This window comes from Calypte anna, chromosome 14 (genome assembly GCF_003957555.1).
Source record: "Calypte anna isolate BGI_N300 chromosome 14, bCalAnn1_v1.p, whole genome shotgun sequence".
NCBI classification, from domain to species: Eukaryota; Metazoa; Chordata; class Aves; order Apodiformes; family Trochilidae; genus Calypte; species Calypte anna.
Window position 1 is genome coordinate 5,728,226 of NC_044260.1, and position 15,875 is coordinate 5,744,100.

At 38.5% G+C, this 15,875-nt stretch overlaps 1 protein-coding gene across 1 annotated transcript; it reads right to left on the reverse strand.

Annotated features, from left to right (window-relative positions):
* Positions 1-4,204: 4,204 nt before the first annotated feature.
* LOC115599166 lies at positions 4,205-12,604 on the reverse strand. The gene is made up of 2 exons (XM_030459927.1): positions 12,491-12,604; positions 4,205-5,401 (listed from the first exon to the last, which is right to left on the reverse strand). The coding sequence occupies exon 2, from the start codon at positions 5,391-5,393 to the stop codon at positions 4,377-4,379; it is 1,017 nt and encodes a 338-aa protein (XP_030315787.1). The 5' UTR covers positions 5,394-5,401; positions 12,491-12,604; the 3' UTR covers positions 4,205-4,376.
* Between the last annotated feature and the right edge of the window lie 3,271 nt (positions 12,605-15,875).

Sequence of the window (15,875 nt, forward strand, 5' to 3'; positions counted from 1 at the left end):
ACAGGGAGTGCCCTAATGCTCCATACTTATTCACAGCTGTAGCAGTACTAAGTGTTAGAGTTCCACTTGCTGAACCTTTTCTTGGTTGTTTCTGGGAACATGGGTGAAAGCAACTGGTGTGATTACAATCAGGTAATGTCAGACTTCAGTAATTTTCCTAGCACTTTATTTCATAATATTTAAGCCTCAGTAGCTTTGCCTTTCTTGGAAATAGACTTAGTTTGAGTTGGAATTGTGTGCTGTGCCTGCAGAAAACCCTGGATAGAGAGGATATTTGGTGTGTTTAGGCTTTTAAGTTGCCAGTAATTCTGAGAATCCATTTTTCTTACTAAAAGTAATTTTTTTAAAGTTCAGCCTTTTCTTTTGCAGGGACAACACCTGTACTCCTTCAAACTATTCTGGTAAAAACTTCTTAGTTTGCTCAAAGTATGAATTATAAAACTCTTGGAGGACACTATTAAAATTTGTTAAAAATTGGATCACAGAACTTCTGTAGTGAAAAATGATTCATCGTTGGACTTCAGGCTCTATCCAAATGCTATTGAAAAATGAAATTTTCAATGCATCAATTGTTTTTATTTTAGTATTTGAGTCTGGCAATCCCTTGCTGGACCCTTGTACTATGGAAGTGAGATGTGTATTTATCTTGGCTGAATTGCTGGAGCTTTCGACCTACCCCAAATCTTCTGCAACTACCTCAAAAGCAAGGTAAATAATGCTGTAGCCCTTTCAGTGTCTATAAATTTGAAATCAGAATGTAACTAAGGTTTGGCTTAGTGGTACATGTAAGGGTGTAGCAGCTCGAGTAGTAGCTTATGATTCAGATGTGCAAATCCAGTCTCTTTTTAGCTCAGATGTTGTTTTGCAATGGAATCCATTCAAATTTGAGCCAGCTGGTTCAGCAAAGATGAGTCCTTAGTTCTCTTTTCCAGAACATGTTACCAAGTTAGAAATTCATGCTTAAACTTCAGCAGCCTGTACATTTATTTCTTCTACTGAACGGAAAGGGTTTTTTCAAAAGCATGTCCAAGTCTTAGAAAGATTCAAGTATACCAGCAGAGAAGTAAAATATTCTTATTTGAATTTTCCAGCATATCCCTTTAGTTAATTTTGACAGCATGCCTATAAAAATATATGCTCTATTTCTTCTGGAACATACTGTTCAAAACTAGGTGAAGTCTGGAACTGTGCAACAGAGCTGTTGCTGGCATAGGGAAAAAAAAATCTCTGAGCAGGGAGATTTTATCCTTAAAATACACTTACATTTATTAATTATTAAAAAAATATTACTTTAAATCTTAGCCAAAGCTGCTCTTTTCTTCTTCATGTCAGACTATTTTAGAACTGTTTCTGGGGACTGTTTCTGTCCTTGCCCTATTGTACATGTGAGTGTTTGCCCTCATGTCCTAGCTGCTTGGAAGTAGATTTTCTCTAGGACTACAAGTTCATTGTCCTGAATTTTAATGTAAACTCTGAGGAACTTTATCAAGAATGATTTAACAAACATTTCTGTATTGCTATAAGTTATATTTATAACTATGTGATTCATTGTTCGACATTTTTAAACCTCTTCTCCCCTGTTTAACTTGGTTTCATCCTATTCAATTCTCAAGTCTTTCTATTGTACATAGAGATTTCTTAATGACAATACCATCCAGAAAAGAGTCTGTTTTTTTCCCATGTCAGTAGCCATGGATAGGGAAGAGACCAGAGTACATTCACTCCCATCTCACAGATAACATCCAGCAGCTATGCCCAGGAGTACTCACAGACCTGGACACAGGCTCATTGCTGACAAGACACACTTGTTCCCAAATCCTACATCTGACAGTGGGCCTCTCCAGGTTTTGTTTCTCTGAGATGCTTGGTTGTGGTTCTGCTTTATCTGTGTACCTTGCTGAGTGTATTGTGAACCATCCTTCCAGCCATGGGAACCTTCAGGCTCCTCATAGGTGCATTATTGTGATTCCCTCACCAGTTCCCAGATCCCAGCCAGCATTAGCCAAGATTTACTGACCAGTTTTTCTTTTAGGCACCTTTAACAGCAACTCAGGACTCGGAAGCAATGCAATGTTTATTCTCTCATCCTGAAATGTAAACTATATGGAAGCAGGCAAGTAGAATCCTTCATGCACAATTGCCACACTAGAAAATAACCTACTTATCCATGGCACAGCTGCAACTCTGAGATTTTGTCTGAATTGGTACAAACAGCTTTCTGACATACTCTCTCACTCTGGCAGCTTTTTCACTGACATACAGGCCTTACAACTCAGTTCTTCAAACTTCTTTCTGCAGAGCTGATCCTTCAGTTCACGTTGTTTAATATCCCTCTTTTCAGGTGCAAAACAAACCCTCTGATGCCAGCTGAGAAATCCTTTCACAAATATGAAATTGGCTCTTGTATTCAAAGAGATGATCCTTATCTATGTACTTCCTTTCTGACCAGGTTCTATAATGGTCTGTTTATATGTAGTGTTCTTTAATCATCCATCTGTTCATGCTGCCAGCAGAACAAAATTGAACAGGAAACCAGGCTGACATAACACAATGCTGACATCTTACCAGTTGATTTTTACATCTTGCAGAAATGTTGGTCCTTGTGGTCATAGGCAGGGAGACTACATCTTGCCCTCTATTTGCATGTGCCATGGTCCATGGGCCATAAATTTCAGTACTTGGATGTCTAAGACCTTGTCCTTATAGCTTGATACTAAGTCTATATATAATGTATTATTTTTTAATAAATATCCTTTATTCTTCCATTCAGTCACTTGGCTGTTTTTTGCAGGAGATGTTGCTCTTGCTCAATCAGTGCTTTTTCTCAATCTTAGGCAGCCCATGCTGGTTTGCACCAGCTCTCCATGCAGATCCTTCAGGAAGACCTTCCAAAGCATACAGCTGCAGTTCTGTACCTATCAGTTCTGTTACCATCTGAGTGCCATGCAGACACACGTTTAAGCATTAAAGTGGATTCTTCCAGATCCCTTCTGGTTGCTTGAGTCTTCTCACCAATTCACTGTATTTTTGTTACTGTGCAATCCAAGTCCCCCTCTTCATCTAACACCTCGTACCATTTTACACCTTCCATGTTCCTCGTTTCTCCACCTCTAGGAAAAGCAAAGCTGAAACAGAAGCCAAATCTGTGAGATGGCTCCTGGCCAGTTTTGGTTACAATGTGCTTGAAGCAAGTGTTTCAAACCTTGCACCTACAGCTCAGCCAGGACTATGTCTAAATTTCTATACTTTAGATGTTTTATTCTCTGTTTCAGATTTTTTCCCCATTTTGCACCATTTACCATCTAATGAATTGCCATTTAAGTGTATACAATGTTCCTATCTTGTCTCCAGCAGAGCTCTGAATTCAATTTGGAACTGGGGCTCTGCTTTTGCCTTCTTAAAAACATTCCTCATTTATACTGTTCTGAGCTGGCTTTTCTCTTTTTTTCTTTTTTCTTTTCTTTTTTCATTTTTTCTTTGGTTAATATATTGTTGGATGTGACTCACCCAAGGCTTGCAGCTTCGTACTTCTGAATGTACTCATCAAGAATGGCTTAAATCAATGATTGCTGTAAGTCTTCAAGCAAAGTTGAAGCTGAGAATACATTAACAAAAAGCCTTCATTCTTGCACAAAGTTTTAATTAGCCATCCTGTTGATCGTTTCAGTTCAGTGCCTCACAAAGGACCAGAAGCTTTCCCTTTATGGACCAGCGTTTCCATTAATTTGAATATTACTTTTTGGGGCACCAGAATTCTGACAAAAACTTTAAGGATTCCAACAAAGGTATAAGAAGAAAATGAAGAAAGGGAAGAAACGCAGTTGGTTTGTTACAAGTGTTACAGTAGACTAATAATATCACTATTTTCAGGATTATAATGAATTCTTAAGCCATACTTCAGTGCTGCTGCTACTGGAATTTACAAATGTTATAAAAATAAGTAGTTTGTAGGGTAAGAAGTAAAAAAAGGAAGCACGCCTGAGAAAATGCTTTGGCTGCAGATTTTTACCTTTGTTCCAAGCTGCTTTTTGCTGTATCTATGAATCTTTGCTAGGGCAGTGATATTATTACAAAAGCAGCACTTCTATGGCAGCAGCACCTGTCTTCTTGGCTTTGAAGAAACACTGGTAGAAAACAGGCAATTTAAATATATATATGAATGAAATAAACTCCAAACAAACCCCGCATGGTTTCTCATAGATCACTGCAAATACTAGAACTAAATATTTTTTTTCTTCCAATACTGCTTAGCTGTATGATAGTCCAAGTTTGGGTTGTAAAGAAGGAATATTTATCCTTTCTTGAAGAAGTAAAATCCAAACCCACAAAGAAACTAAAAATTGAAGTGGATGAATAGATCTTCAGAACAGCAAGTGTTACTGAGACCCAGTTTCGTGGGTCAGAGTTGTTACTGGTATTTCAAGGTGATTGCTGGCAGTGTCTTCCCTTCGGCACTTGTGGAGGACTTTAAGGATTTCATCTCTGCATGGTTTGTGAAAGCAAAGTATAAATACCAAGCTAGCACAGCTCTCACAGAACAACACTATTTCTGCAATATTCATCACGAGTTCATTCTTCGGAGTTCCACTGCTCTTCTGCAGTTTGAAGGTTGTCCTGAAGAGAATCATCACGTTGTAAAAGAGGCGGCAGATAAATATTGTTATGTTTATAAGGTAGGCAGCAGGGTAAGCACGGATGTGCTGGGGTAAGGCTGGAGCTTCAGGTGCTTCTTTAGCAAAGAGCACAGTGAAACAGAGGATCTGAAGAAAGGATGAGATTCCAAATCCAAAGGTGAACTTAATGATCTCGTATTCAGGCCACGCAAACAATGGATCTAACTGGCAGTCTGTTTCCAAGCTGTAGTTATCTGTGCCAACCAGTACTGCTTCAGCCAGTGACAAACAGAAGGAATAGAGAAGGACCAATCCAACACACAAAATGGGTCTTTGGGTTGCTTTGCTGAGAGCAGTTCTTGGTGGAAATCTCTTGAGTAACAGTATGAGAAGCATCAAAACCAAAACGTACTGAGAATTGAAATAGCTGAAGTTGAAAAAAAATGACAGTACATTACATGCAAGGTGGGTTGCTTTTAAATAGTCAGGTCTTGGAATGACAGTAAATGATAAAAGGATTATTATAATATTGCTGATGGTGAAGTGTAAAAGATGTAGGTCTAAGTTTTCTATGACTTTGTACTGCAAATAACTCTTTATGAAAATGACCAAAATACATATGCCAGCTATTAATCCTGTTGGTACAAAAAAGGCAATGTAAAAGTGCATAAGTCTTGATATGATGTTTTGAGAAGCTATGAAGGCTTCAATTTCTTCTGGGGAGTTGAAATCCAAGTTCTTGCTTGGGTAACTGATCCACGTCATGTTGTGAGAAGTCATCTCTCAAACTGAAATGGAAAAGCAAGGTGAAACAGATTTTCAAGTACAGTTTGTAATGTCTCTGAGTTTTGTGTTAACTACTATGTGTGGTCAGGAGTGGAAACCATTTGTTCAGAATAAATGTGGTAATATTACATTCTTATGTTAATTTCAACCCAGCTGACAGTCTCAGAGCTCACATTGCATACTGAGGAAAATGCAAAGATAATCATAATATGAGGCAAGAGGCACATTCCTTCCTTTTAGTTTTTTCTTCTTTTCTGTTCTGAAGAAAAGCCTTTTAGAACTGCAGTCTGTACTGACAAGCCCATATAAAGTTAATGTGGATGTTTAAGAACTGTTATGAACAAACTGCTTTCATGCTACAACATCTTTATACATTAATAATGCTGTCATATTTAGATGTTGCTGTTGCATAATAGTGCAAAAAATGCTGCTTTTTCATCGTGCTTGGATATGAGAATGATTCCTGGTGCATTGTAAGGCTACTGATGAAGTTTCTGCAAGGAATATTTTGTAGAGCTGCATTAGAATAATGTGGATAAGGCTGACATGACTAATACAATGATGTTATTTTTCTACTACCATCTAAACATTTGGAGGATCCTTTTTCTTTTAAGCCAGAAAACACTGTGGGAGAACATAATATGTACTCAGTAAAAACTGAGTGTAATAGAATATAGATACATACATTTTATAGACTGCCTAAAAGCATAATTAATTCCCTTTCTCAAAGAAAATTTCAGTGTACCTTTTACTGGTTGATTCAGAAAATAACATTTCTTTTTAGTTACATATGATATATATTTTTAAATGTAAGATAATGAACTCCCTATTCCTAATGAGTTTTGAATGCCTGATTAAGCATGGTCCTTACAACTGCAAAAAAAACCTCATTACACATACAGGCATTTTACAGTGCAGAATGTTGTTTTCTGAAGAAAAAAATAATCCTTCCTGTATTCACAAGGATTTAAATTATGTGTTAGAATACCATTTAGTCTTTCTACTTTATTCCATTTGATGCAAAGCTGCAATACATAGCAGCAATGTGTACAGGCAGTACATGAGGCAGAGAGAGGGCAGTGGAATTGCAGAAGTTTCTGTACAGCCAGAGCAGAAACAGAAGTGATACAGAGTTGTACATAATGCATTTTCCATAAAGGGATTCTAGGGATGTTAACTCTTAAAGTGAAAGTAAATTTAAATTGGTAAAGTTCATAAAGATACATTAATGTTTTTAAGCAGTGTTCATTATAGATAAGTCAGTGTCTTAATACTGTTTGACAGTTCATTTACGGTTGTTACCTCTGACACTACTTCATATTTCTGATATTTCTAATCTCTCCTCAAAATTGGAATTCTAATACTGGTTTTAATTAGAAAAGTTGACTTATCAAAGTGGCTTTGATTAAGTGTGTGTATAATCTTACACAATTATAATTTCATTTATATAAAACCGTGTAGTAATGTTTTGATTCAGCAGTGTTCTTTGTCGCCTTTTAAAGACTGAATTTCTTCCTTGACAGAAAAGGTTATTTTTAGGAAGGTTCCACTATGGAAAGGAGTGACACACCCAGGAAAGTTTTTGTGTGACAGGTACACTGACAGGAGGGGAAAAGGGGGCTGGTCAGGCTCTGGTTGTGTTCTAAGCTCTGAGCTGGAGTACACCAGGTAGGAGAGCACTGAAGGACAAAACTGGTGGAAGTCTCTGGGACAAGTTAAGAACCAAAATAATTTTGAAGATGAAAAACTGTTAAACGTGAACAATCTTTTAGAAACTGGAATGGAAATTTTTCCAAAGGAGATGGATATTGGGAGGAAATATTGTTGCCTTTTTAACTGAGGGAATGCATCTTAAATGGTTGAAGTAGAGCTTTTGTTTCTGTTCAGTTGATTTTTAATATGAACACTAAGAAGGGTCTAAAGTGCTTGAAATGAAGAACGAGAATAATTAAAAAGAAAACCCCCAAGCAACAGACATAAAACATCCCAGCTGCAGTCAATGTTGACCTTTTGAATTTCTTCACGCTGGTGATTTCTAGATTTTAATTCCAAAGTATTTTTGGAAATATAGCTGATCAGTCTGATTTCTAAATTATATTCCCTGCTTAACACTGAAGCATTGAGAAGGGAAAAAAATGTAGGGAAGGTCTCATTAATCAAGAAGCAGCAATGCTCTCTACTTCCCTTTGGCTCTGTGGCTGAAAGTGATCTATTCAGTCTATGCTATTCAGTCAGCTGTAGCCATGGAGCTGCTTCTGATTTCCTTCTGCTGCTTTCATTTCTCTTCATTATTTCCTGGAAATCTAAGGAGCATGAAATTCTAACTTCTGCAATTCATCTCTTCTTAAATACTCAGGAGAAATCTCAGGAATTAAGGCAATGGTGTAAGTCAAATTTCAACCTTCTCTTTGAAGAGAGATTTGAATCTTAATCTGGAGAAGGTTGGGCACTTTGTGGTGTATAAAGAGAAGGTGGAACCACTTGAGCATCTGCAGAAAGCTGCTTGGTATCATTCCACACAGTAGCTTCAGGAGGTGAAGTAATATTTACATTTTGAGTTCTTCTCTCAGAGTCTCCCATGTTACCTCCCGGTCCCATTGGGTTTTTTCAGGACTGAACATTCAAATTAATTTCTGTCATTTTTTATTACCTTACCAATAGCTTTTACACTATGGACCAAATAACCATGCTGACTGTCCTTGCAGAGAATCTCAGAATAACTCAGCACCATTTGACTTTCATGGTAGAATAATTGCAAAGGAAACAGAGGACATAGTTTTGGCTTTCACAGGCAACCATATGGCCCTGCATAAAGTTACAGGACAAGCCCAAACTTGGATGATTTTGCTCAGGATCTGGCCTTGATACTGACAAAAGGTTCACCTTTGACCATAGTGTGGTATTTTTTATTTTATGTAGCTACTCTTGGGGCATTTAAGCCAAAGTAAGGAACATAAGGCTTAGTTCAGCCTATTCCAGTAGTTGCAATTTATTGTGTAAGAAAGTCCATCATCTGGGTGTCTCCTTCTGTACACACCAGTCATAGAATCATAGAATCATAGAATTAGCCGGGTTGGAAGGGACCTCAGAGATCATCTAGTCCAACCCTTGACCCAGCGCAGCAGTTGCTAGACCATGGCACTGAGTGCCACATCCAGTCTTTTTTTAAATGTCTCCAGGGACGGAGAATCTCCCACCTCACCGGGCAGTCCATTCCATAGCCTGATCACCCTCTCCGTGAAGAAATTCTTTCTAATATCTAACCTAAACCTCCCCTGGCACAACTTAAGACTGTGTCCTCTTGTCTTGTTGAAGGTCGTCTGTGAAAAGAGTCCAGTTCCCACCTCGCTACAGCCTCCTTTCAGGTAGTTGTAGACAGCAATGAGGTCTCCCCTGAGCCTCCTCTTCTTCAGGCTGAACAGCCCCAGCTCTCTCAGCCTCTCCTCATAGGGCCTGTGCTCGAGTCCCTTCACCAGCCTGGTTGCCCTCCTTTGGACCTGTTCCAGGACCTCTACATCCTTCTTAAACTGAGGGGCCCAGAACTGGACACAGTACTCGAGGTGTGGCCTCACCAGCGCTGAGTACAGGGGAAGAATCACCTCCCTGGACCTGCTGGTGATGCTGTTTCTGATACAGGCCAGGATGCCATTGGCCTTCTTGGCTACCTGGGCACACTGCTGGCTCATGTTCAGTTTCTTGTCAATGCAGACTCCCAGGTCCCTTTCTGCCTGGCTGCTCTCCAGCCACTCTGTCCCCAGCCTGTAGCGCTGCATGGGGTTGTTGTGGCCAAAGTGCAGGACCCGGCACTTGGCCTTGTTGAACCTCATCCCGTTGGAATCGGCCCAGCTCTCTAGTCTGTCCAGGTCCCTCTGCAGAGCCCTCCTGCCTTCGAGTTGGTCCACACTTCCTCCCAGCTTGGTGTCATCTGCGAATTTGCTGAATGATGGACCAACACAGTGCACAGAGAAGCCTTTGATGTGTTTAAGCCTCATTTGTCATAGGTGTCAAGATGAATGCCTGAAATAGGTTCAGATGGGTTGCAGCTCTTGCTTACAACCGCAGACCATTATTTGGCATTATTGTTAAAAAATAATGATGTTAATATTACTTTTATTCTCCACCTAGACATTGTTATTCTAACCTAAGTATGTGTCTTTTTACTTACCTCCTCTGGGGAGGGATTTAAATAAAAATGATCTACTCAACCTAGAATTAAAATATTCACTTGAGGGGAAATAACAGTGCAGCTGTATAACTATAATCAGTGTGACAATTAACATTCTGACTTAGGGGAAAATTTCTAGGTGTGCTGTTTTAAAGGGAAGCAGAAAATCAATTTAGGATTACCTATGTAAACAAAATTTTTCCAAAACAAGCAGTTTGCAGCTTTGCTATGGTTAGTGGGGATGAGCATAATTCTTGCATGAATTCAATAAAGGGTTCAGCACAGAAGAAAAAAGCACCTGCTAGCAGTTTGTAGCTTATTCTGAAATATTTTTTAGTATGGCAAATAAAGTTAACATTGTAGGCATTAATTTTTTCCCTTTTAAGTTACTCCAAGACATTTTTATTCTGCTTTAAAAAAAATCAGTGATAATGTCAGATTGTTTTCTTATTTGGTCCTGTTGTCTCACAAAGTATTTGAAAGAGAGCAAATAGTAGTTTTGAGTTCAGATTGTGTCAAGAAATGTTGTGTGCAGGTGGATGCAAGCAAATATACCTAATACACAGATCAGCTCATATGAAGTATGTTCTCCTCTAACATGGCCACACCTAGGTATGTATTTCAGACATCCTACAAATGTATTTTCTTGCAGTTTTTTGTCTCTTCATAACTATTTCAGTGAAATTGGAGGATATATAGCACTTCATTGCACATCACCTCATGAAGTTGCTGCATTATGGTTTTCTAGCTGAGATTATAAATTGGGCACCATCAAAAAAGTCTGACTCCTCTGCAGCTGATTGATTAAATATAGGCACAGATGGCATAACCTCTCTCTCTCTCTATTTGTTTACCTCAAATGGAAACCTTTAGAGAGTCTGTAAGGTGCTCATCTGTCATACAAAGCAACTCTTACAAACTGTAAACCTGTGCAGTTTTAAAAGTTTCCTAAAGCATTAAGTTGATTCCTTGCATTAAAGTAAACACATGCCTAGAATAATAAGGTGTTGAGGGAGGTCACAACTTTTGCTGTACTAAGATGAACTTATTTGCAAATTTTTATAGACTTTTGTAACACTAATTTAAAGTAAAAAGGTACCTTACATGGGAGAAACAGAGCACTGGAGGGTGGTTTATTTCTCACATCTTTTATTTAAGAATGTCCATGCAGCTGACTACATTTTTAGCCAAAAAACTTTCGAGTTTCCATCATTAAAAAAAAGGGGGGGGAAGCTGTATTACATAATATTCCTCTGCTTTGAGGAAAATCTGGTATTTCCTCAATTCTTTTCTGGTTCTTGGATTTATTGCAGGGACATCCATTTTCTTGCAAAATGAAAGTAAAACATGTTCTGCTTTATGGGAGACCTGAATCCTTTACTCTTTTAGTGCAATCTGTCAGCACAGAGTGCAAACATCTCAAGACCTTCATGAAGTTTTGTCTTGAAGCATACTACTACATAAACTGACTTTGTTATTTCTGTTTACTTGCTGGTAACAGAGAGTAATACCATGTCAGAGCTCACCTATGTTGAAGCTATGGCAGAAGCTGGATCTATTCTTGTTTCTCCTAAGGAGAATTTATGAGGAAAATTTGCAATATTCTACTAGCATTTGCATTGTCACACCAGAATTTCATCTCTACTCCTTCTCATTTTGTTTCAATTCACTCATTCATACTGTAAATCCTTAGCTTCATGTAGATTCACTGTTTATCTGGGGTAGCTTCCCCCCCCCTTTTTTTTTTTTCTTTCTGGCCCTGTTTCCCCACTATCATCCCCTCTGCCTTTGGTGTCAGCACTTAAAGCAAATGTTTGATTTTTCCTTTCTGAAGCACAGCAAATACGTTATCCTTCACTTCCAACAGATGGAGCTGGGCAAATGAGCACACTGTTCAGAAAGCAGTTTAAAAATAGCAAGTTGTGAATAGACTACTTTCAGTACCCAGAGTACTAATCTCTAACCCCACTGTGATGGTTAACTCTTGCAAATGGAGAGCCTGGTTTCAAGGAAACTTCTGTTTATTTAAAGTTTAGAAATAAGAGCTCCTAAAATGGGGAGTTTCTGCCTGGCGGCCAGAACTCTTTCTCTATAAAAGGCTTGGCAGGGCAGTCTTTCTGCACTCTATCACCAGCCTATAGAAGGGAAATATTCTTTCATCCAGTCACAAAGCAAAATGCTTAATATTCCTTCTGAAACTTGGCTCTTGGTGGGTATGTCTGGCATTGACCTGTGAAAACACGGTGCATAATTTGGGGGCCAAGGGATAATATCTACATGAATTTGTCCCTTCTGTCCTTACAGCGTCTGCCAGGTTAAAAGATGGGGAAAGGTTTCAGTATATGCAAGTCTGAAATGTAAATTTTTCTTGTAATTTCAAAATTCCTACACTTTTCCTACACAAATATACAAGTATTTGAGGTTGTATAGACTTAAGAGATCCTTGCCTTGATTTCTGGAAAACTACCAGTTCTGAAAAACCCAAAGCTTTACATTTTACTTTTCCAGAATGTAAATGAATCAGCGAAAATAATCTCCAAGCAGCATTGCTGACGTGTTTCCTGTCCTATACAATTCTTGCAGGGTGGTTAGGATTATGGAACAATGTCTATCTTTTAAAAGACTTCTCTGAAGCAATGGTTGGACTGTGTTATCCAGACCACTGAACAATATTTCACCAGCGAGCTGCCGCCGGCTCAATGGGAGTTAAGGACTTACCGGAAAACACTCTTCACATTTACTGTATTTAATGCTTTGCTTTCTTATAAATTTCAGCTTTCTGAGTATGTTTTCCATTTCTACTTTGTGTAGACCAAATGTTGTTAAAGAAGGGAAAACTGAAAAAGGTTCAATTATATCCTTAGCTTTACAATTTGAGCCTCTTGTGATGAATAAAACATTGCACAAAATAATATAAAGCACTTACCTTTTCAAGAAAATGCTCCACAGATAAAACAGGCTGAGACTTTCACTGTGAACAGTCAGATGAACTGTAATTATTGTTTGGAGCATATAGCCCTTGTTATTTATGTAGAAAGCAGGGTGTATAAATTAAAATAACTTCTTTAGCTGCCGTGCATTGCGATGAAAAATCCAGAGGCTTTCTGGCTACAAAAACATACAGTTCTTTAAAGGAAACAGGAACTTGGTTTAAGTCATTCAAACCATACACGTTGCATGTTTAGCAAACCTATGGTTTCATCATGTGACTTTAAAGTTCAAATTATCCTCTGCAGTGAGATATTTTAGAACAGAAAAGCAGTGTTTGTCCCAGCCATTTCTAAGTATGTGAGGCCATCCAGTGGAATTTTTGTTTTTCCTGTTCATGAAGTAATCCCACCCTTACTGGCCAGCCTTTGTGATTACATTTTTTTCTGCTGTGCTGTTTCAAGTGTTAGAGGTCTAGAAAAGGAAAAGCCTGTTGAATAAATACCAAGTAAGGCCCCTTGCTTAACAAGACAAAAACTAGACGCAAATGTAGTGCATGTCAAAAATATTAAGATCCCTGCTTAAAAATAGGGTGTATTTATATTCTTCCATGGGTCTTGGCTCTTGGAACACTCCCAGTATTGTACACATGCAATAAATTATTTTTCCAGATGCTCTGCAATGACCATGAGGTGTTAAAAGAAACGACTTTGAGGCTGTAGTATGCTTTGAGTCTGACTCATCATCAGTCTTCTTAGTGACCATGTTAAACACTGTTTTTAAAGCTTCAGATATAAATAAGCAAGAAAGGGTTGGCTCATAAGGTTTTTTTGGTGCATGAAGCCTTCCTGTCTGGAATGCATTGGTAGCATCATGTTTTCTCATACCAGCACACGGTGAAGAACATTTTTATTGCAGTCTTCTAATTCTAACTGCACCCTTTGTGATTATGAGTAAAATAAAGGCATATTAAGGGCTGCACTTAAGGTTAAGGAGGATTCAAACTGTCCTTTATAAAAAGGTTTAAGCTATTCTGAGTTAGTTAGCAATCAATCAGCAAGGAGTAACTCAAGTGAAGATAAACCCCAATACAGCAGTGTTAAGACTACATCTCCTGTTATTTAGTAAGCACTGGTCTGGCAATGCAAAGTGTAGAAAAGCAGAGCTCTAAAGGAAAGAGAAATCAAGGAGAAAGCTCCTATCCTCAAATTCACATTAATATTTTAAAGCAGTGTTTTATACTTTGACTGAAACCTGTATTAAGCCTTATTATTTGGTGGTGTTTAGAGGGTAAGAACATTTATCATATCCTCAATCAGGAGAAGTTGCCCACTGCAATTTCAGAAAGTGGACATAGGTTCAGAGAATCACATCAGAAAGGATCCCACTTGTTACAGGGGAAGAAACTTGGCTGCTGCAGAACTTATTCTTCAAAGTTGACAGAATAAATTGAAAGCCAGAAGAGAAAGAGAGGTTAGAAAAACAAAGTTTCCCAGCTCTGTATTCTTTATTCTGTTTAGACCATGCTGATTCTGCTCTTTAAAGCCACAATTCTTGCATCATCTTTGGAAACAGAAAGATTTTTACCTGATGTATCTTAACAGCTACCTGGTGTAGTTTTGGTAGCATCTTGCTGTGCATTGTTAATGTGTTACTAAAAGAAAAACAAGATATTGCTGTTGTGTGACCAGCTGTGTCTTTACTTGAACAATAAAACTGTTTATTTAATTTACTTAAATGATCACAGGGTGCAAGTCATGAGAACAGTGGCAAACAGACCAGTTCTTTTTTTTTTTTAGTTGTATAAGTGTTTCATGAAGCTGCAAAAAATGGTGAAGTGTGTTTGGGATGCCGCAGAAATTTACTAGGGATTCACAGTTTCTTAGTGATTAAAATATATTTGTTTACATCCTTTCAGTGGAAAATGTTACTGTGTGACAATGATGTCCCAGATAGAGGCAGGAAAGGTAGAGGTTGCAGAACTAAAGCAGTTGTGAGATGGTGTGACAATATTTAGGTATTGGTTGATAACACACCCACCACCACCAGCCACTCACAGTCTGTAAGGGGCAGTGTATAGCACCTTGTTTATTTTTTAACACGTTGTTCCTATGGCAAAATAAATACATCCAGTACCAAGTGACAAACGTTGTTGTAAAGGAAGCAGATGTGAGCCACATCTCTCTCAACCAAATCCAATAATTTTTTAGTTGACCCATAATACTGATGTGTTTAGCAGAGTACAGATCCCTGACAGCAGGTTTTGTTTTAAGTCAGGTTTCTTTCTCTCATATACAAGAATGCCAGATCAGAGAAACTTCCCTCTCTTCTCTACCAAACACTACTTAATGCTTCTGGCTTGTGAGATGCTGAAACCATGGAGATTTCAGTCTTTTTATTCTCTGGATTAATGCAGATCCATCCAGTATTCAGGAGATGGTGGATCCATCCTCCTCACCTTCTTTGGGAACCATCCCGATGAGTTGTTCAGCAGGACTCTATCCTTGCCTTGGTGCAGCCTCAAACAGCCACAGTCAGCAAGGGCAGAGAGCAAAGGCTGCAGAAAGCTTGCAGTTCATCTCAGGATTGGATTGGATTGGATTGGATTGGATTGCTCCAGGGTAATGATGATTGTTAGGGAGCTAATCCTGCAAAAGAAGCCTGAAGTCTGTTTTTAGCCTATGCTGTTCTCTTTGCTCTCGATGAACACGTCATATCTTGCTTTCTCAATGTCTCTTTATTAAGAAAACCATCCCTGTGTGCACCATTGCCTTGGTGCAGCCTCAAACAGCCACAGTCAGCAAGGGCAGAGAGCAAAGGCTGCAGAAAGCTTGCAGTTCATCTCAGGATTGGATTGGATTGGATTGGATTGGATTGCTCCAGGGTAATGATGATTGTTAGGGAGCTAATCCTGCAAAAGAAGCCTGAAGTCTGTTTTTAGCCTATGCTGTTCTCTTTGCTCTCGATGAACACGTCATATCTTGCTTTCTCAATGTCTCTTTATTAAGAAAACCATCCCTGTGTAGTATTGATAGGATTTTCATGGAATATTAAATGGATGCTACTGCCCATTCCCTAGTGGTGAAAAGAAATTGTTGCTTTACTGGAATTTTGAATTGTGAAATAATATACAATTATTTTCAAAGATTTTTTTGTCAACTGCCATGTATTTCCATCTTCATTTTTCCTCTAGTGTTGTTAGGCAACCAAGACAATAGCTTGAGTGTGGGCTGTTAGCCCCAGAGTTACTCAAGGATTGCTTTGACTGAAGGGCTGAGTTTACATATAGGAAGCTTTCTTGGTGGTATTTTCATACCTGAAGGCTATTTGTATTAATGCAGATTCTTGAAAAAGAAATCTTTAAAATAAGAGCATCTCTTTTA